At 30.8% G+C, this 23,553-nt stretch overlaps 2 protein-coding genes across 12 annotated transcripts in view; one reads left to right on the top strand and one right to left on the bottom strand.

Annotated features, from left to right (window-relative positions):
- The window catches only part of LOC123714718 (kinesin-like protein KIF13B), a 113,593-nt gene extending 96,494 nt beyond the window's left edge, over positions 1–17,099 (bottom strand). For all 11 annotated transcript variants that reach the window (XM_045669125.1, XM_045669129.1, XM_045669130.1 and 8 more), the window contains exons 1-2: positions 16,917–17,099; positions 13,569–13,656 (exon numbers count right to left, since the gene is read on the bottom strand). In XM_045669125.1, the coding sequence (XP_045525081.1) occupies positions 13,569–13,656; positions 16,917–16,971 (143 nt within the window). In that variant the 5' untranslated portion in view covers positions 16,972–17,099. The remainder of the gene's footprint in view (positions 1–13,568; positions 13,657–16,916) is intronic.
- Positions 17,100–17,443: 344 nt separating this feature from the next.
- Positions 17,444–20,967, top strand: LOC123714652 (proteasome inhibitor PI31 subunit). Its single transcript, XM_045669010.1, has 6 exons — positions 17,444–18,003; positions 18,243–18,392; positions 18,718–18,901; positions 19,115–19,205; positions 19,635–19,781; positions 20,755–20,967. The coding sequence occupies exons 1-6, from the start codon at positions 17,860–17,862 to the stop codon at positions 20,888–20,890; spliced, it is 852 nt and encodes a 283-aa protein (XP_045524966.1). The 5' UTR covers positions 17,444–17,859; the 3' UTR covers positions 20,891–20,967.
- Positions 20,968–23,553: the final 2,586 nt, after the last annotated feature.

Genomic DNA, 23,553 nt, shown 5'->3' with positions numbered 1-23,553 from the left:
TGAAACAGTGTTATCAATTGTTCTTCCTCTACATTGATGTTACAGCTTTTAAATAAATAAATACAAGTCTTTGTTGTTTTAATTACATAATATTAACGGAACTTTCGACGATAAAGTCTTTGGTTTTAACATTAAAACAAAAAGTTAGGTTATATAATTTGTTTGTTGGGTATGTACCACGCTGAGGCCGCATTGGACTAGAGTCGCGTTTGATAGGAAGCAATAGTGTACGCAAAAGGCATTAAAAACACGCAAAAGGCGTTTAAATGTAAATGAGTAGTGTATGAGTAAAAAGATATTATTTTATTTAAGATAAAGTTTTTTATAAATATTTTTTAGGATATTTGACATACCTAGGACAGCCATAAGTTCTGTTACAAAAGAAATTGAACTTTTTTTATGAATCGATTTTGCAATCCCCCATTCCATATTGTATCTTCATAATGTCCACAAAATCGAAACAAGTTTTTAAAATAATATACGTATTCCAAATTCAAAATAATTAAAAAGATGAAAAAAACAAAAGTTTTTATGTAACATTATTTATAACCAGACTAGTTACAAACATCTAGTCTGTAACATAAATACTATCAACCAAATTATTAGCAACAAAGAGAAAAACAATCCTAAGCGACTTATACAGACTCTTTTTTTATTTTTCTTCTGAATTTACTATTAACTTGTATAATACAGATTACGATATCTATTTACAAACCTTTCTAGGTACACTACTAAAGCTTTTAAATCTCTTTTTGCTTTGTATAACCAGATATTTGTAGGCATATGTTAAATACGAGTAATGACAATGGATTGAAAATAACATAAAATGAAATAAGTTGTAAACTCAAATGTTATGATCTCAGTGTTTGTACTCCGACACAGATCATAAAAGAGTCATCTTAATTTTATCGCTTCACGTATTGCTTTATACTCTGATGTGTCTTAACAAAGCTATATTTGAACCGAGTTTCACTTTGTTAACTTTAATTACTATTACATTTTTAAACGTTAGTTACATACTCTGCCCGTTAACGGTCATTAATAAGTACGTTCTGTTCACCTGTTTTTGTCGAACTGTTTTATATTAGGTAACTTTTAATAACTGATTACTGTTTCTTTTTATGTATTTAAATGTGTAATAGTATAACCATCACTATAAGAATGTTTTTTTTTTGGTTATATTATCATTTCAGCCAATTACTTTCCGTTAGGAAGCTGTACGTCCTGAGTCTAATTTTAAAATCACACAGAGCGCTACCATTTGATAGTAGGCTATTCTTAAAAAAAAAATAGGGGTGTTGTCGTCGGTCAGACCGTAAGGACTGACATCGCCAGACGCAATATGCAAGCAGACTATATCTATAATAAATTAAATAGGCTGCTAAACATCTATCCGCTCACCGTCTACAATCTAAAAATACGACTAAAGGACTGGCTCATGAACATAGCCTACGCAGAGTTAGAGCTTCTTCTGAGACCTAGTATTACAGTTACAGACTTAATTCATTCATTCACTGACTCACTCACCCACTCACTTATGCACTCAAGCGTGTTGATAACAGTTAAAAATCAATAAATAAAATAAAAGATATAACTAAATTATATATAAATTAAATATTTTAAGAAATGTATAATTAAGTTTGTTATGAATGAGCTGGAAACCCTGACACAGGTATTTTTTACTTAAAAGGGTTCCCAAATCTTACACATTGTAATGCATATGTACTTAAAATATTTTTATTATTATTAAAAAAAGAAGTAGCTATAACTTATAATTAAATTAATAAATAATTCATATAACTGTACGATATACAGTGAAAGAGCCACGACGGACTTCTTGCGCAGTATAGGTAACCAAAAGACTGAAAAACAAACGAAATGCCGTGCACCAACAATTATGTATTTGGCAAAAAGTATTTAAAATGGACATATACATAATTTATTAAGCAAAACGTTTCATCTGAAAATCCTGGAACACTAAACGAACCAACGCGAGTAGTGTTAAGGCGATAGAAATTATAATTTTAGTTCAATTAAACATATAAGCTAATAAACGGTTTACATATAGAGCAAAAGGACTTTATTGCGAAGCTTTAAATCTTTTATTTTTCTTTAAAGGCTCAAGAAAATGACTGACGTAAACTATCTCAAGCTTCACTAATGTAAATTCGCAATTAATAAACGTATTTATTTATCCCAAAACGGAATACTTCCGATATTTGTTCGCGTTCATAACAATAAACATAGTTGTGTTGCGGTTTTTATTTGTCGGATTAACAGGTAATCCCAATTATTATTCGCATGTACTTATATATGTATTATCAATACGATAGTCAATATTGTTATATGACCCGGAATTATTAAGAATTAATTTTGTTGAGATAGATGAAACAAAAATCAAGCTTCAGCTAAGAACTTATTTAAAACATGCAGGCATGCAGTTTTTTTTGTATAGAATAGGATTTTTAGAATTGGTTCACTGGTTAAACCGGGTCTAAATTCATATAAGTTCGAAAATACCTAGACGATCGGTTGGCGTCTAGGAAAGACGTGTTGAACAAAATAAATGTCTTTAGAAACGCCCAACGTGACGGGTCGAAATCACATATTCAACCTCGATGTCTGATGACGAAACACCTTGGCAGCTTATGTCAGGCACAAAAGGCATCGCTTCCTCTATATAATAGAAATATAAATTGTATTGAATATGATTTTTGCGAATAACGACCCGTGCTCGCGACAATGTTATCTAATGATAAGCGTTATCTTGTCGTGTTGCAATATACCTGATATGAATGTATTTAATTGTTAGAGCCTTTATGAATATACAGATGTATATAAGCATTTAGGTTAAGCATTTCTCGAGGTCATTACGATTACGGAAATAAGATTTTACCAAACCGGAATTCACGTACAAGGTAGTATATAATCTAGGCCATTATTAGTACTTTTGTTATTGTTATAAGAGATAAATAATACTTATTGTCTAGGTAAACATATTTTACCACTGAAAACTCATTTAAATTTGTGTAGCTAATTACGTGAAATTTTATAAAAATAACACTTAAATTATTCATAATTGAAATAGAATTGAACCTAAGATATACATGATAAAAGCATAGCTAGATATAGAGATAATTTTTTTACGATTTTTAATCATGTATATCGCACATGATTAAATATTGTAAAAAAATTGGTCCATGTGGCACTGTCAAAAGCTGTAGCGCAATCAGAATCAGCATCAGCCTCAGAATTCCAGAACAATAGATGATAATCACTTACAGCGTGACACAAGCTAGTATCCAGTTTTGGATATTAGTCTTGCCGGTTTCCTAATGATAATTCCTTCACTGTTCTAAGGACGTGTTTTTTTTTAATTCATGAAATCTGCTGCAGGACCTAGGAGCTACCGGGCGACTCTATACCTGGCCATATTATCAAACTTTCATACAGCGTGCTCTCTGCACACTGCATTGACTGCATGCACACCATTCCACCTGCTACTAGGCTCTTATAAAACTAAATAATATTTACAATTAGCGCACGTAAATACAGAACATGTATATTTGCTTATTAAATTAATCTCGATACGGAAACGATTTCGCGCAGGTAACGTGTTAAACTAGCGATCACGCGTGCCTCATAGTGTCAAGGTAACTGTTGTAACAATGATCACAATAGAAATGCTAAATGTAATGTTATGGCAAAGGAAAAGTGTATTACAATGAATGCTGACGTGAAATGGCTTAGTATGTCATGTAGCTCGTACATACTTTTCATATATTATAACTTATTTCTCTTATGTCTTTAATATACCGGAATTGTAGTATTATACAATTTTATGTTATAACTAACGAAAAAACTTTATTAACATACTATGTCACATCTACTTAGGTACATACATTTTAAACTAACATAACCTAACAACAGTGCCTAACGTTTACTGTGCAAAAAAGATGCGACCTACCTGCAGTTTTGAAAAAAATTGTACATATTCTTACGAACTAATAATTACGAACGAATTTTTAATTTATATAGCTTATTTTTAAATAGTTTAAACACGATATACATTACTAACCTCTAAAATTTCTCATAAAGTGATTGCAATTCTTTGAGAAATAAAGTATCTTTGAACCGAAAATATCCTGCTTTAAATTTATTTAAGATTCTTGTTTTTGAGCATTTTTCTCCTGCGCCGTGTCTCATTAATTAGATGAAATTTTATGATTTTTTGTTTATACTTTTTTACTATACCCACCTACAGTAGGTGTTTCTTTTTTTTACCATACTAGAGTAGCCCGAAATAAGTAATAACTTATGTAACCAGTTTTTTACATAAATGTTTCAGGAAACTAAGTGTAAATCAAAAAATTATGTATCTGCATGTGCCTAACACACAGACGTTAAATAGATAGTTACAGCACTTGCATGTACAAAGAAATAAATGTTTTATGTTTCTATTAATTCCGCTGTTAGTTGCTTTAACAGCCTAAGTAATTAACATACGAGCACACTATAAATTAAAATTGAATTATATGAATCCCATATTCACATTAAAAAGCAAAATAACACGTCAAAGCAACTGTAAAGCGAACAGATCTTGTGTTTCAATTTCCATCACATACATTCGTTCGTTGCTCTAACAACTGTTTTCATTAGATGTATTTGTATCGTTACTCAATAATAAATTACTAACTAGATTTATTTATTTATCAACACTTCGTTCGAAAATAAAAAAAATTAACATAATTAAATCAAAAGGAGGTCAACTGGCGGCCTTATCGCTTTCGAGCGATCTCTTCCAGGCAACCACTGTGTGTAAAATAAATAAAAATGTATTAAATTACATAAGATAGGCAAGTAGTGCAAAAATACATGTTATACACAGTTATTAAGACAAAAACTAAACAGGAACAACAAAAAAAACAAACTTAAACTAAAAAGATGATACATTAAAAATAGAAAGTAAAAAGACACATAAATCACGATAATTTAAGCTAAGTCCCACGTCAATTAGTAGTTAGTAAGAAAGTTAGGGATGCGATGTGGACAGGTAATGTTTGTACAGAAGAAATTTAAAGGAAGGTAGAGAAGGAGCTAAGCGAATAGGGACGGGAAGTGATTTCCATAGCCTAACTGCAGAGACCTTAAAGGAATCGCCAAGAATTAGTTTATCGGAAGTATACAATATATATTTGTTTTATTTTAATTACAGTATTACTGTTACATTCAAGACTTTTAAAGCTTAAATTTTGGTAACGACGTGTTTAGAAAGTATTTGACAAACATTATATATGTTATGTTATAAATAAAAATCTAGAAACAGCAAAAAATTCTATAATACTACTGCCTGTTAATACGTATTCGTGAGTTATTTTTAGCGAGAATCTGACCCAATAAGAGGCTTCACATGTATCGCTAATAGGATGTATTACGTTATAGTCACATGTGGCGGCCGCTATATGAACTCTTATTATAATAAAATTACTTCCGGAAAAATAAATTAAAATTTTCATTTAGTATGTTTTATCACGATAGCGCACTCTTTTTTTCATTTCCCTTTTATTGAGTAAATAAAACTGATCCTAATCTAAGCTTTTATTATCTTATATTGTATGGCCATAAATATAGTAACATTTATAATAGTATTGTCTTTTGTTAAAATAGCTTTTACACATTAAGAAAAACACTTTTTGAACGGATTAAAGCTATGTATTATTATTAAAAACTTATAATTATTTACATAATTCTAAATTTTAACCACCGTGGTCAGGGTGGCCACGCACGCTGAAAAGCACGCGAAACATCGGTAAAAAATTTAAAAATTAGAATTATGTAAATAATTATAAGTTTTTAATAATAATACATAAGCTTTAATCCGTTCAAAAAGTGTTTTTTCTTAACATTTATAATTATCAATAATTAACGATGTACGTTTAAACATTTAAAAAGCGACAATAATTTAAAATGAGAAACAGTCCCACGTCTTATCTAACGATACTTGTATCGGTAATAAGAGTTATTGAATAGAGATTTCGTTTGAAAAGAGATTTACTCCGTAAGTTTTTTCATAAAACAGGGGTGAAACGAGCAGCAAGCCCACCTGATTGTATGAATACCGCCACCCAAGGACACTGTCAGAAAGCTCGCAAGCACAATGCCGGCTATTTAAGGATTGGCTTTTCTATTGAAGGATAGATAATGTCGCCGTGGCCGAAGGCTTTGAGCCTTTCATCTAAAGCTAAACAGTTCGTCAGTTTATGTACTGAAACATTTATAAAAATGTATTATTTTGAATATATAACTCAAACGAGATCTGGACTAATAACATTCCTCATTTGCGGTCATACGTAGCACCCATTACAATCCGTACCCATTAATTTTGTGTGCGGTCCAAATCTCCGAAATATGGGCCGGGACTTATGTTACAGTTTCCATTGTCATGTCAAAGCTATCGGATTAGTTTGGCATCGCCTCCCGCTAGAAATTGGATACCTTTTCAAGATATATAAATGTACAGATTAAACTTTTAGAAATCTCTCTTACCCATTATACAATTATTTATGATAAACAATCATTTAATATTTTTAAATTTTATTTGTAATGAAATTCCTAAACGGTTTAAATGTTTTTTTTTTTCAATTAAATGTACTATTTGACAGGATCATAGAGCATTCGAGATTATTTAGTGACTATAGCTAGAACTTGCCATTTTTTTGTATTTAATTCTGTTCTGGCTTTAAAAGTTCAAATGATACAATTATAATATCAAGAACTCGACGAAAGCTACACAAAAATAGATACACTAGCGGATCCGACAGAAATTTTCCTGTACAAACGCCTTACACACAAAAAAATCTAACAATGTTATCATTTTCGACAGCACTTGAAGACAATTTTTTTTATCAAAAGCCGTTTAGGACTTTAAGTACTCATACAGTATGATTTATATATAAATACCAGATGTTTATTTGCTGTATAGATAAATCACCTAGATACCGACTGCAGTGCCATCTGCCGGGCCGATTTGTGAATCTAAACCGAGCGCCACCCAAACGAGCATACAAAAATTTCATTTAGATCGGTCTAACCGTTTCAGTGTAATACACACGTACAGTAGAATTATATATATATATTACATTTTAATGTAAAATAGTCTCCGACGAAATTAAACTCTCGTCTAATCCTAATATAGGTAAGAGTGTATGATACATTAACCATTATTTACAAGTTACTTTACTTTCATAACGCCATGTTTTATACAGATTACACTCAATAACACTCTATACTGTCAAATAGCCAATGACGTCTGGATTTAGACCTACATACATACATATGAATAGACCTACATAAGTATGTATTGAATTCTTCGTCTCACTGCACTAGAAAAGAACCTGAAATGAACTAATTGAGGTTTATGAAAAACGTTTTCTCTAACAAGGTACCGTGAGTAACCAGTTGGAATCCATTAGCAAATTGGCCGATCTATCATTCCAATTACACTTTATTTATTCTCCTCAAATATCCGTCAACGATCTCCGTAACTCACACTTATCTCATTAACGTAGTACCAAAGTGATTCTCAGACAAACAATACATGTTCTAATGTAAAATGAAAATTTATTAAAACAGACGAGGACATGTGTCCCTATTTACAACAAACTTTGCCTTAATTGGTTAATGTCTTGTCTTTGTTTACAATAGGAACGATAAGGACAAAACATTCAGAATATCAAACATTACTTGATATTTAATTTATATATATTTGAAAGATTCCAAACTAAACACGTAAGTACGATTAATGCAACCGTCAACACAGCAAAGCAAACTTTACACAGAGACCTTATAATAAGCTTCTACCAATAGTCAAGAAACTAACATATTTTAAATAAATTAAGTTAGTTTTACAAATGTAAAAAGGTATATTTATTTATTCTAAGGGTATTAATATTTTTGAAATTGGAATAATTACCAATTCACCCAGGAACAATCTACCATCTTTTGTGGACTATCGAATTAAGACTCTTTATCCTCTGTGCACATAGACTATAAATTGTAAATAAAAGAGCAAGATAGTTAGAAAGAGCAAGATAAATACAGTTACCATCTTCGCTTATACATACAATGTAGTCTTTAATGTATGTGTCTTTAAATTAATTGCCTACTTTAAAGTATAAGTAGGATTAAAATAAGTTAATTATTAAAAAGTATGTCAAGGAGTTTAATAAAAGTCTTGTGTGTTTGTCAAGTGGTTTAAGTGACTATCAACACTGATCAAATCGGTTGAGAACCAATCAAATTTACTGATTTACCTCACTTGTCCGCAATACGTAGATAACATTGAAAATTTAAAAAAAATGAAAAACGGCTTAATGTAGAAAGTTGCCAATACTTTTATTGTTTTTCGAAGTGATCACTGTTCCTCGGTACACATCGTCGCATTCGATGGAACCACTGAGAAAAGCAGTGGGCCCATTCTGGTATCTTCTATGGCATTTTCGTACGCTTTCACCGCATTTTCAGGGCTCGTAAAGCGAATACCTCGAATTTTATCTTTAGTTCTTGGGAATAAATGAAAGTCACAAGGCCAGGCCAGGACTGTACGGCGGATGACTCATTATTACGACACCTGCCATAGTCAAATATTCACCAGTCCATGCGAAGGTGTTTCTGGTCGTCGGTTAAAGTATGGCGAATCCATCTGGTACAAAGCTTCCTAACGCCTAAATGTTCGTGTGATATTTTTTGAACTTGACTCATACCAATGCCTAGGCTTGCCCGTATCTGCTGATAGTTCACTCTCTTATCTTCCTCTATCATGCGTCGCACAGCACTGTTGTTATCTTCAGTAGTCGCTGTCAAAGGACGTCCCTCACGCGGACCATCATTGACATTGCTACGTCCACGGTTAAACTCGTTAAACCATTTGTAAATAGTGGCACGAGATGGGGCTTCATTAGGAAATGCTAATCGCAGCCTATCATAACTTTGTTGTTGAGTAAGCCCACAACGAAAGTCATAATATATATCATTGACCGAAAATTTTCTCGCGTTAGGTTCATTTTCACGTATAAGAAAGTTTTAGATTTGCCGCCAATTCAAAAAAACAAATGACAAAGGAATGCAATATACTACATCAGGTAACCAAAGAGTTCTAAAATTGAAATTAAAAACGTTTTCAGTGTTACCCACGTATAAAGAGGATATCAGCAGGTTAACCCTAAAAATGGATGATATGAGACACGCACACAAGGCCGAAAAGATCACTTGTCTACAAATTAATGAATCAATCTCTGGATATTCCCATGCTGTTGAACGACTTATGTCAAATGAAATCTAGATTCAATCAAACACAATAAGGCCCTCGGGCATTAAGTGAGAGCAATTAAACAGAGTACCAACTGCGTTGAACTGATAGACATAACTAACAAAACGATAAAAATCGAGTCAAACAAATAAAACTATTTGATTGTCTATAAAAGTAGCGTTGTAAATCAAAAGGTTATTTCGTGACGTGATGTAATTACTTTTTATCTTGGCAACTTATTTTCATTAAGAAACCGACCCTTATCTATTCTCTGACAGCTGTAACATTTTCGTAGAAATACGCAAAATTTAACGCATCGGTTGGTCCCAACTGAAAAGCGACACTTGATATTTTTATCTCGTTATGAATTAGTCCAACCCCACTTGCTTATCTAGATAATACAGCATAGTATTTTACTTTTGAATAATGCTATTATTTTAATCAATATATTACTAAATCTCCCTTCAGCATCGATTGCTTCAGAGGGATCTGAAGTAACATGTAAGTTGAACATTATTAATTCTCATTATTATATAAATAAACACAATAGCAACTAAATACATTGAAGCGCACGTGCTGATGAATTGGAGAAATTATCCAAAAATCCAGTCGTTTCTTAAAGAGCACAAATAAACAAACAAATTACACTCTTTTGGAAGCCCATTCCAATGATTGCATAGAGTTTTATAATCAATGGACATTATATAGTCTTTACATATAGAATTTACAATATTTTTGAATGCCATTAACAATCAGAGTAGAAAACTGGATCGCTACAATACGCATTTATTTGGCAAAAAGGAAACCTCTAGCATGTGTAATATGGCTCAATTTCCGTACTTAGACCCTCATTTAGTTCGTTGTGCGTTAAGGCGACCTCTAATTTATCATGGGAAAAAATCTTAACGAATAAAACTAAAATGACGTGACTTTAGTACAACTGATCTACATCCCACGCTTGCAGTGGACCGTTAGATACCGCACACCGAACCGCAGCCGACGTCTTTGATCATTCATTCATAAGAACTGAGCAGATGTATACTATTATGTGTATTGTCAATGGATAACTGTAATCTATTGTTACGTACTTAAATACGTTCTAATTCTTACTGTATAAAATGCCTTGTATACATAAAAATTTAATTAAAAACAAACTTCCCATTGTCAGATTCAACGTTCGCAAATTTAGAACCCGGCTCAACGTCGGCAGTGTTTCTTTTTCAGTTTAATTTTAGCTGATCAATGTGTTTTTTTGAAAACATATTAAATTTTGGAACTATTAAAGAGTTACATATGGAAACATGAAAACACTGTGACGTATCCTCTGATCTAGATATATTTGATGCTGTTAAGACCTAGCTACAAATCTCTTAAATATTTAGCGTTCTAAAATCAAATAAATAGCTCCAATAACAGATTTCATTCATTCGTTATGTATAAATTCAATTCGCTAGTCAACTGTGAATTTAATTAGAATCCTTTATAAAATGCGATATCAACGCGAGGTTATAAAGAATGTCCTAATTGAGGGCAATCAATGGAAATGAAACACGTTCTGAGTAAAGCATTCAGGTCAATCAATAGGACGCCAAGACGTTCGCGTGACAGGCGACAGGCGATGGCTCCTACCTAGCTATTAGAACAAATCAGCTCCACAACTTCGTCATGGTAGACTAAAATAAATGAAATATATTACATTAATTTTATCTTCTTATTTAATACTGGTACACGACCTCCAAATCATTCCACTCTCCCCTTCGCTATTTTTTCAATCTTTCCGCGGTAAGTCTTTTCATTTTACCAAATATCTGGTGGGTGTCTTTTTTTCTGCCCACAGGACTTTTCATCCCATCTGCCATCACAAACACGGGCTGTATGACCAGCCAATTTCCACTTTAAGTTTTATGAGTGTGTAAACCAAGTCAGTTATTTTTGTAACGCTTTTTGGACTGTCGTTAATTTTCAAGCCGTATAATACGGTAGGATAAGTGTATATTTTTTTTTATATACTGGGCTGACTGAATGAACGCTATACTAGAAAGTATATCAATTATATGTAGAAATAACAATTTATACAATTGTTCTTCCTAATATTCGATTTCGACCAAAATATTTTAAATATAGATTCGTGTAGCAGTCATTTCGTAACAGGCGAAAACTCGTTTAGGAGAAACACATAGTTCTATAGAATAACAATGACATTTAAAAATGTAATAAAATCAAGGTCTTCTTTGCTAGCTTAACCAAATTTGACTTCTGTGTCGATAATAAAATTATGTTATTATATATTTTGCATCGTTTCGTAAATATAACAATTATTTTAAGAGACATGTACATGGCAAAAATTTAAATATTATAAAGGCGTTATTGATATAAATGAAGATAAAACGTCAAAGAACGTATTCTTGTGGCCAACGCTGGCTCAAATTAAATTTTCCTGGCCCTAATTGAAATTCCATAATAGATAGGGGACACTGCCGCTAAGGAAGAGAAAAGTTAAAGAATATAGATAGGATAAAAGTAATGATCATAACTACAACGTAAACAACTGTTACAATTTTTTTGAGTTTATATGAATTTATCTTGCAATTTCAATTACACTGATGTTTTGGTGACTATAAATTTAGTCTTATTTAGTACACATTCACATATTTTTTTAATACTTTATAATTTATATTTTTAACATCACAATATAATATATGTTTAGTACCTTAATATTGGTAAATGTTGACGTTTTTTATACAATTTGATCTACAAACAATTATAGCAAATATAATTTGGTTTTTATTTATCCAACAAAGATATAAGAGAAAGCGATAAATTTACCATTGCAATTTGGTACAAAATAACCAGTATTACAAAACTTATTACGAAACGAGACTAAAAGCAGTTGTTTCTGATGTAATTTCTAACAAGCCATATTTAACTGACAAACCACAAATGTTATTACAGTTCCATAACCAAAAATCAAAGAATTATTGATTTTTGAATTGAATTATTGATTCTGGAAAAAACAGAAATTGATGCACTTTTCTGGTACCCGTGAGATTAGTTGCTCTCAGTAGTCATAAAAATACCTAATTAACTCGCATATATGTAACATCTGGTGTCACAGACGTCAAGTATGGATTGGACATATCTATTGTATGAACATGAGATATGTTAGTATGTTATATCACTTAACTATGCAACTTAGTTCGCTTTAAGCGCATCTCTGTTTAAGTAGTGAACTAACCATTGCGAAAACACAAGGTGAAACAATCAGAGCGTCTTATTTACTCCACTTAAACACTATAAAATATGTTTATAAACAATGCTAACGCAGAAAAATTCAGACAATTTTCATCATTCATTTTTATTTTTTGACAAATTTAACTAAAATTGAACAGAAGTGTCACTAACAGTTAGTTACAAAAGAATATATGTCTTTAATAAATGGCAACAAAACATTCTTCATCTTTAAACTTCCAACTTTTTAATGTCACAGCGTATACGCACAGACTTTAGAAAACATACCTTTGTAACCAAAATTACACGTCTTTACAAAAAGTCTAAAAAAATGAGTTAGACGTCACATGTGACCAATCGCACATTCAAGAACTCAAAATACATTATTACAAACTATTTCACATTTGTGTATGAATTAAAATTGCCATCCATTCCGTCTCATCACATTAAGAACCGCTAGGTGCAATTACTTAACGTTAGGGTGCTTTCCGCATATTGCTCATGTAGGTCAACGGTTTTAAAAGTTCCTAACTACAAGGACGAAGGTAAAGAATGAAGCCACACATATGCGGAAGACGTTAATTACCCCGTCATGCTAATAAAGGCAGTTCCTTCTGTGCGTTGCTCTTTATCTTGTGTTCTTAATCTGGGGCAAGGATTGTACATGAGGTCACCTTTGTTAATATTCATTAGAGAACTAAAAAGTTTGAACACAACGGATACATTGTTATTAATTTAAAGTTTAACACTGTAATTTATTGTGTTGCAAGTCGCTAATACGCAGGGAATTAGGCAAAATTTGAGAACATCAACAATAAATTCTACCCAACAGATAGCATGTGTCAAATGGTCGAATATGTCAATGGAAGTCAATTTCGCCTTTTATTTCACTCAAGATCGGCAATCGAATCCGAGGTCGTAGCCCTCGTGTGAGGGGCAACAAACCGGTTAACTCATAATGTTTAAACACTAAAAACAATAGTACATGTTTTACGTTTAATCATATTTTCGTAATTCATTCAAAAATTCATACCTTTCTTTGTCGTGAGTCGACTGCGGTAATTGCAGAATGGTCTGCTGCGAATCCATATCCACCACGCATACCGTACCGAGCTCCAGTTCTGGAAAATGGCACAAACTTAAAAAATGGTGCTTTAGATATACCCTATAAGGGCTTGTTTCTAGATTCAAACGCTTTGTATCTACTATTTGAGTTGACATTGCGTTATCAAATATAAGCACTGCTATTGACAGTAGCTGATATTGCAGGTTTCGATAACTAACAGGTCAAAGACACTTATATAAATAAAAATATTGGACATTATGTTTAACTTACGCTTAATAAAATTATCCGAGTCTGTATGATTATTTGCTAAATTTTTAATTTTTATAAATATTTCATTTATGCGAACAAACATTAATTGAAAAATTTTATTGAAACTTGAGATTTCGAGTGTTTTTCAGCAATCGTGAATAACAAGAGAGAAAATACTATAATAAATTCGTGTTTAAATTAGGTAAAGATTATTTTTAAATATAATAAAACATATACAAGACACGATATGATAACATAACAAATATATATACTATATAGAATATTCTATGTTATTCACCGTCAAAATAAAATCATGTTAAACTAATGTATAGGCATGTTTGTAAAAACTATACAAACATCAACGCGTGAGGATTACACATGATAAAACGCAGCTTCCGCTAACGGAAACACATGTACGCAAGGTTGTTTTGTTTGTAATTTCGTGTTAATAGAAACAGTAAAGATCTACTCAACTTTTACCATTACCTTTTTTATATCATAAACAATACTTGGTATAATGAAACTGCAGCATACATACCTGATATTGTCATAACTCATAAATCAGTTTTAGTGATAATAATAATGTTTGAGTTTGCCTCTTGACAATTTTGGACCTTTTCATAAACAATTATTAGTTATTTTTGTCAGAGGTTACTGCCTGTAATTTAGATTATAGAAGTTCTGTTGTCACAGGCTTCTATAGTAGATAGAAAATATTAAGCATGTTATATATTATTATAGAAGACTAGAAATATATGATATAAAGAAATAAATAAAAAATAATTTAAAGTCCACTTTCAAAGTGATAATAATTCGTAGATTAATTAACTTACATTACTAATAGTATATTTTTTGTAAATTTTCTGTTCACTGTCATGTATTTAAGAATATGTACATAGATTGTAACATATACCGTAGAATGTATTATTTATATGACGTGAGTTAGATTTCAAAATAGCTATAATATAACAACTATTAATAGTTGTTCATTAATCACGTTATAACACACAATTACATTAAACAGTAAGTAATATTATCGCGACATTAAACTTTAAAATTGGCGTATCTAATAAATCGATTTTACCTTGAAATCTTTGTATGTACAATAATGGAATTTTTATGTTGTCATACGTTGACAATTGAAGCCTAGAGCTGTTATAACTTCTAAGATAAATATGAGTATCGTAGTAATAGTGATGTCATTTTATTGCGACGAATATAAATCTTCGACTATATAATAATTGGCAGATTAACAATTTACTAATAACTAAAATTAAAAACTTTTTCTTATTCCTCTGTAATGATCATGTAAAATATTCACAACTATCATTTGTTGATAAAAACTAGCAAACAAGTAAATTTATTTTTCGTGACGTAGCTATGAACGCGTGAACGAAATATTTACATATAAACTTTTCTAAATTATATACATTATAGCCATTAGTTTTTGCCGGCGCCATTTCGTACACATAGAAACTTAAGTCACTCTGGATATTATTTCGGGAGTACACAGGTAACTTCTATAACTCGTAGCAAATACGACTGCCATTTTGCATATAGAAACAATTGTGATCAATTATTATGTCCAATCGTTATCAACATATCGAAATAGGTAATTATGAATCTCGCAATACGTGTATAGCGATAATGCAACGATGACTCAACGCGAGGTCGAACTGGAAGTTAGCTGATTCTCTTTCAAATCCGGTTTCACTAGTATTGTGCACAACTAGGCGTAGATATACATAACGGCGTCAAATTGGTCGGAATTATATTAACCAAATTGTAGTTATAATACCTAAAAATAAATTTAAATACTGTGTTCAATATATTTATTATAAAACAACAAATGCCTCATTAATCATATGTGATAGCATCCAGATAAGAGGTTAAGGGGAAAAACTTTAAAACAGGCTACATTTTTATATGAAAGGGAAAGAATAACATAGGAAAAGTAATTCTTTTATAAAATTTACAAACTCATAACTTAACATACAAAATACTTACTAGTTAGTAATTGCTAAATAATAAATGCTATTATGGCATGCAAGTGTAGTTGCCAATCTTAAATATTTAATAACTTACTAATAACTTAAAGTAATTTCTAAATATACTTCAAAAAAATATAGCTAAGTTTATTTCTTATTTCATAGAAATAAATAGTTTAAGTATAGAAAAAAATAATCAAAAGAAAACATTAATTACTATACATGAGAATAAAAATTCAACATGAAAGCATTTGTTAAAAATATCTTCAACACTTTAATCCTACTTCATTCTTTTTAACCAACATTTATTATGTAATTAAAGTAATTTAAGGGATTCCCATATTCTTTTAGTTACATTTAAAGTTGTAAACAAAAGAATTCCAGCCCTTTTTCAGACCGCCAGACATATTTTAGACAGACAGGAGAGAACACTGAAGTTAATTATATAGTTTTAAGGTTTTGTTTTTAACTAAAAATTAGCACTGAGAACTCAAGAATACATAAATAAATATTACATTTTACACAAAATATGAAAACTTTAAGTTTTCATTAGGTTTCATATTTAAAAATAAAAATTCACATCAAATACACTAAACAGAACTCCTTAAACAAGTAATATATGATAAGGCAACCCGTCCTATATTGACCTTTGTTTGCCCATAATTGTAAAATGTACAAAAATAAGTTTCAATAATTATTATTCATATGTAATTTAAGAAAGAACTAAAATCCATTTTGATTAAACAGTACACAATATATATATATATTCAGATTGCCACAAATAACATATCTTATCTTTATAAATTTTAAGTAAATCTATACTCTAGGTCTATAGATATAGGTATATTGAAAATAAAAATGCAGACTTTATATAATACTATTACTTTACTTTATTTATTTGTAAGCATCGTATTAAGGCCAGTTGAAATAAAAACAATGCTGTGCACAAAGAAATGAGCAAACTAATCAAAATTGTCGAAACCACGAATTGATACGCAGATAAAGAAGGCTTACGTAGTCACCTGTAACTTCGTGTATTTTTTATTTATTGTGTAGATACTGTACGAAACCAGCTTACCTCGCCTGTTAAAAGGACGAACTCGCACAGCAACTTTAATCTTATCCGAGGCCATTTTGACACTCTTTTTGCACAGAAAATACAAAACACAACACTTTTCACATGAATCTATTATAAAATATTGCACTTATTCACCCATATTCCAGAACAACAAAATTCATTATTTCACGTTAGATTCGCGACGATATCGAATTGACACTGCCCGCCATGTTGTTTTAAAACTGAAATAGAACCTTGACAATTGACATTTAATTTTAGTCTTGCTAGATACTAGTTAATGACCACACAAATAACTTTGTGCTATGTGTTAAAGACGAATGATTACACTTTTATTTCCTTTTGATATATTTTATATTTATATGAAAGTGAATATTCTCATTATTTTGTATAAATTTAACCGAGGTAGTTTTTCAGATACAGATATTAGATAAAGAAGATGGCAGATGGATGATAAGTAAACTGGCAAGCATCATAAATTGTCACAAAGTTAAAAAAATGTTATATTGTTAAAACAATTATTTGAAAAAGTAGGTTTATTTTGAACTTTCCATTACACTGACACTGTAAGTTATGACCCTTGAGTATATAGATTGCCACAAATAAACAAGCGCATGATTGAATTAACGATGTGTAGCAAAAAATAATGGTTTACTCAAAAGCCTCCTTTGACAGATTTGTCAAACAAGAACAACAATGCTGTTAGCATGACATTTTGGATTGGCATTTGACGATTAGACAATGACTTATCTGATATCTACTGATGTGAATATCTTCTTTTTGCTGTAAACAAAACATCCGACACCGTGACTCCTCATAAATAATTATAAAATTTTATTAACTTTCAAATCAGTTGTTTGTTCTTATCGAACCCATAATTATAATTGAAAAGGATATTGCAAAACGTTAATGACCGATAATTTCATTTAAAATAAATTGTGTCATTATGGCGTCTGATCCGTTGTTCGGTTGGGATTTAACTTTCAGAACTGTTGAAAAGGATATTAAAAATAAAGCAGATATTATAGTTGCCTTTATTCATTGGAACTTGACCAAGAGAGGTTTCCGAAATATTGGTGTTGGTGATGAGGTAAGAATTACTGTATGATTTTTGGTAACTTTCTGACCATAAAGTTTCATCTTGATTGGAGTAATAGCACTACTGTTAAGTGTTGTTTGTAAAAGTACTAATAAACATCTTAATCTTAGAGTTCATTATAAAATTGAAATATAAAAAAATATTCTTAAGGTATATTGATTAAGATTTTATCATAATTCTGGTTAGGATTCAAATTAATTCCATTATTCGACCAGTCCTTTATATTACAGCGGACACTCTCTGGAGATGAAATAAAGAGTGAAGTACTCCCTACTGGATGGAATGATAGTGAAAACTTTAAATTACGCTACATTTATGATAATAAATTATATATCTTACATGGATTAAACACAGATGGCAATCTTATCGTTAATTTAATGGTAATTATACATTTATGAGCAAAATTAACAGTTATAGTTTACCCTACAAACTAAACAATTAATTGTGTTCTAAAAATTTAATAAAGCTCAGCGTAAGTATTTTTTTGATATTCACCTATGATGGTATGATTTGTCATGAGTCATGACACCTTTTTTAAATCTTTATAGCCTGGATATATTCCAGGTTAAGTTAAAAGTTTATTATAAAAAATTGTGGCTCTTATAATCAAGATATGACTTCTCGCTTTCCTCACTTGTCTCAATGCAATAGTTACCAATATAAATCTAGTCTTCTTAAAGTAAGTTATGATTTAACTAATTCCAGAGGTCTGAGGATCTAGCTGTTTCCAATATTGCAGTTAAGATAGAGGATACTGTGAAAGAAATGAGTGGTGCTATAGAAAAAATGCTGCCAACTCACAAAGACTTAATGTATAATGTAAAGAGGGATTTGTTAGATACACTTACTGACAGACCCACAACTACAGCCCATACTCAAACAACTGGAGGTAAGATGAAAGAAATGAATGATACTTGGTCATACATACCCAGCTAAAAATTAGGCTATGTGTAAAAGCATAAGGCAGACACATTTATGTGTCATAAGTTACTAAATTTAAGTTAGTTATTAATAATAATTACTTGGTCTGGTTGATATGTTATATATATATACCTGTTTTAGTAAAATAAATATTAAAACTTAAATTTATTATCATATTCAGATAATTCAAACCACAGAAGGCCAAGTGATGATCCTCTTAGAGTACCTCCGAGACCTATGCCTGGTGTGACACCCGACACTCGTGATTTATGGTTTGTATTTAAAAATTTCAATATAATATGTCATTTACTAAAAAGTGAAACAGTACTAAAGTAAAAGATATTAAAAAATATTAAATGTTATCTAAATAAAGATCTATTCTATTTAAACGAAATATTTGTTTCTTTATTTTACTAACAAAAGTATGTTTTTAATGCAATAAAGAGTTTATGTTAAGTAATATATGTCATCGAAATATAATAAGATCTGCAAATTTAGTTACACAAAAGTTTTAAATTTCCTACGAAATCAGTAACATACTTAATTTTGAAATCTGATTTAAAAATCTATTTTTACCATTTACTTAAATGAATAACTTAAAAAAAATGCTGTTATGTAGGAAAAATTACTAGCTTAATAAGCTTTGTGTATATATTATAATATAAATGTTTTTAATATATTATATTCCATTGTTATTTCAGGGAATTACCTCCTGCCAATTTACCAAACATAGGCAGATCAGATTTAGATCCCTTTGCACCAGCTGGGGGAGGCATGATCTTTAATCCGTTTGGTCCTCGCAGGGATATTGAGAATCCAGGTCTAGGAATCCCTGGTGGCTTACCCAGGTATTCAAAATATTCCTCATTTTTTTGTACAGTTAGGAGCAAATTAAAAAAGTATTCAAGTATTCTCTCGCTCTTTATGAAATTTATGAAGATATAAATTTAACATATACATATAACATGAGTTTTCGAAAACAAAATAGGGACTTCCTCTAATCACAACACCAAAACTCATGAAATTAATTCAGTGGTTTAGTGGATGTTTAGTTTTGCCAATATAGTTTAGTATATAACCTCACTGATTATGATTACTATGCTCATATATACCAGCAACCTGTGTTTTAGTGCATGTAATAATAATGCAGATAAGTGAATTTATTACAAATAGAAATTCCTTTTATACATTAAATATACTTTGTTGATATCAGAGGCCAGGGAACAAGATTGGGTAAAAATAAATAAAAATAACCTCTTTCTAATCCACTCAAATTTTTTTATGAGAAAACACAAGCTTAAGAATTATTACAAATACATAGTATAGGTTGTATAGTTTAGAATATATGTTACAAAACAAAACTTTCATTTATAATTCAGTTGCTGAGTGAGATTTTAATTTTTGAATTGATGGATGTTGAATTAAAAATATTAAGTTAGGTCCATTTTTTTGTCTGAATCACATTACCTCATATTATATATAGTCATTTCAATTGTTTGTATTGTTGGTAGATACATTTAAATCTCATATTAACTTAAGAGTTACTACCTTAATTTTGTGATTACTTTAACTTACATATTGACTTGATTTCGTAGAAATCAGTTGCAAATGTCATCTCAAATCAGATGAAACTGGAGCTTCTAAAATCCAACTACAAATAAATATTAGTTTGATTACTGCAATTACCAGTTGGCTGTTAGTAGCATAAAACACCTTTTGACTAATCATTCATTAATTTTTACTTATATGAGCTGATAATGGCGACAACTCAGAGGCTTGTGGCAACAAATGATAAAAAACTTTTATTTTTTTCATCTGCAGGGGTGCAGTTCCACCTGGCGCACGTTTCGATCCATTTGGACCTCCTGGAGTAGGACCACGACCAGGTCGAAGACCCCCACCTCCAGATGCTGACCACCTTCCACCACCTGGATTTAATGATAATATGTTTTTGTAGCCAAAAAGCCTTCTGTGCAAAATGCCTCTAAGAAAATTGTATTGAGTTGGATTCATTTAATAAACTGCATATAGCAATATAGTGTTTTCTTAATATATATAGTTTTTTATTGACGAAATTCCTAGAAATGATTGAAAAGATACTTGAATACTATCCTCTGAGGTTGCAATTTTATTTCGTCCATATTAAATGCCTATCCCACTAAGGTATTCATTAGCAGAAATGTATGTAGCTTTTTTTTAAATGTTTATTAACAATAATATCTGTGAATTTGTAACTTGAATGGAATAGACTGTTTGCAGTTGTTGACATTAGATGTTTTATATTATGTTTGTAATAGGAGCTTGAAGTTTCCATATTTACTTTCGTCAATTTAGAAATTAAACAATTTTATATTATTGTTATTATGTATGTAAAATAAGGATAATATAATTTGAATGTAATGTTTAAATAATACAATAATAATAATCAGGTGTTTAATATTACAATTGCAAGTTGAATATAAATAATTTATTTTGAATAATTGATTCGACCGATGAGCAATTTGAAAATTTAATTCAATCTGAAATCTGTTATCTGAAGAACTAGAATTTTGTGTACTGTCAGATTAGAGTATTTGTCAGAAGACTGTTCTTGCTAGTCTTCTGTAGACAGAAGGTTGTCAAATTTACTATAATTTTTGACACTTGGCCTTTTTTATGTTTTATTTGATCAGACTATATAAATTCTATTAGGTTTAGCTCTCAATCATATGACGGGAGTCTAGCTAGTAGCTACTATGTGGCCACAAGTTTGGAGCTGTTGGTCTGGTCTGCTTTTTGATTGATGTTTTTTTATGTTCTTCTATAATCACATAAAGGTGCTCTTTAGGCTTTTACCATAGAAATTAGATAAAATAAGCCTTTGTTAAAAAAATATGTCTGACTTAGTAGAGTTATACGTATATTATTTAGGCGCCTTACCTACAATACGTGTTTAGTGTGTTAAGATGCATCAAAGATTACAACTAAAATGTAAGTGGCAACATTAGAATTAGCTTTTTCTAAACTATTTTAATTTGTTTTATTCATACCATCATGATAGCCACCCGTTTCAATAATATCAACAATGTGTTTGGTATAAACCCATTTTCCCATAATATCAGTACCTGTAGCTTGTGCTTTCATGGGTTGAATGAATTTCCTTTCCTAACAATATTTTATTAGTCGGATAATATCAGGTTTCTGCCACATATATGACGGGATTAACAAAGAGAAAAAAAATACACAATCTAGTTTCAGATAAAATTGTGTAAAATGTTTAACGTAGGTTACACTGTTACGGCCTAAGTGCGTCCCTTTTTCATGCTACGTGAAGTTTGCCACGATTCGTTCCTGTAACGTATTTAGACCGTATAAAAACAAAATAATAAGCCATTCACTGTTGCAGAAATTTTGCCGAGATATAAATTTTTCAGCCCTGTGCTGCATTAAAATGTTTTTTGAATTGTCGGGATATTGTCGACAATGATGTAGCCAAGTATTTTACTAAAAGTGTAGCCCGTGTAGAGGATCCTTCACGGACCCGTCATGGCACCCAATCGTTGACGTTTGCAAATGAAATTAATCTAAAAACTGGCGGCCAAACGTAAATAAAATAAATAAACGGATATTTTAAAATTTCATATTTCCCCCATTTTTTACGTTTATTTAGACTCTGCGGCTTGTACAAGTATCGCTGGTGCAACATTGTATGAAATGTAATTACATAAGACTATAAGTTTACGGACTAGAGCAGCTATAATTAATTTGGCTAATGGATCCACAAAGATTGAGATTAACATAGGTAATTGCTGTTACCGATTACACTTTCTGCAATGTAAGAACATTGATGAGAATAATTTTTTTTGAATCTGCAGAGATTTTGCTAATCTCATCAAATGAGTTTTCCAGTTTTACAACTTAAAAACGCACAAAGAATTCTCAATGTGTAAAAAATTCGACGATGACACAAGACTTTTTACAATGGTTCTGTGAAATAAAAATGTTGTCTCCAATTCTGGATACTCATATTTATCGTAAAGAAGAATTTGAATCAAGCCCGGTATATAATCGAGAATAGAAGTTAAAGCATAGCATAAGATCCTTGTATACTATAACTGGACTGGCTATAAATACTGTTACATAAAAACCTTTCTTTTTTTCAACATTTTAATTATTTTGAATTTGAAACACTTTTATTATTTTACAAAATTCTTTCGATGCTTTATGGAGCCGTCAGTCATATTCCGTATACTTCAAAAGCTTAGTATTAGCCGTATGTTCGTATATATATATATATATCTCTATCAACAGATACAATCCGTGTGCCTCGTGCTTTTAGAACTAAAAATGAAAAAAAAAACCCAAAGAAGCAAGAAATTTTTATAACGAGAATGAAGATTTCCGCTAGGACTCTGTCACGTAGTATAAAATAAGACATGAAGCTCTGAGCTTATCATCAATATACAGGACATGCCCTAGATCAATCATTATAATTAAATCGAGTGGATCAATTCAAACGCCATCTATCGCGATACACAAGAAAACCACAGAAATATCCTTTTTACCACTTTTATTTTAAAAAAAAACACGATTGAAGAACACTACAATAAGCAAAATGATAAAGTGTACGCTCACAGTTCT

Source organism: Pieris brassicae, chromosome 9, assembly GCF_905147105.1.
Source record: "Pieris brassicae chromosome 9, ilPieBrab1.1, whole genome shotgun sequence".
NCBI lineage: Eukaryota > Metazoa > Arthropoda > Insecta > Lepidoptera > Pieridae > Pieris > Pieris brassicae.
Note: the sequence above shows the minus strand (reverse complement) of the source record. Positions and strands in the feature narration are given on the sequence as shown.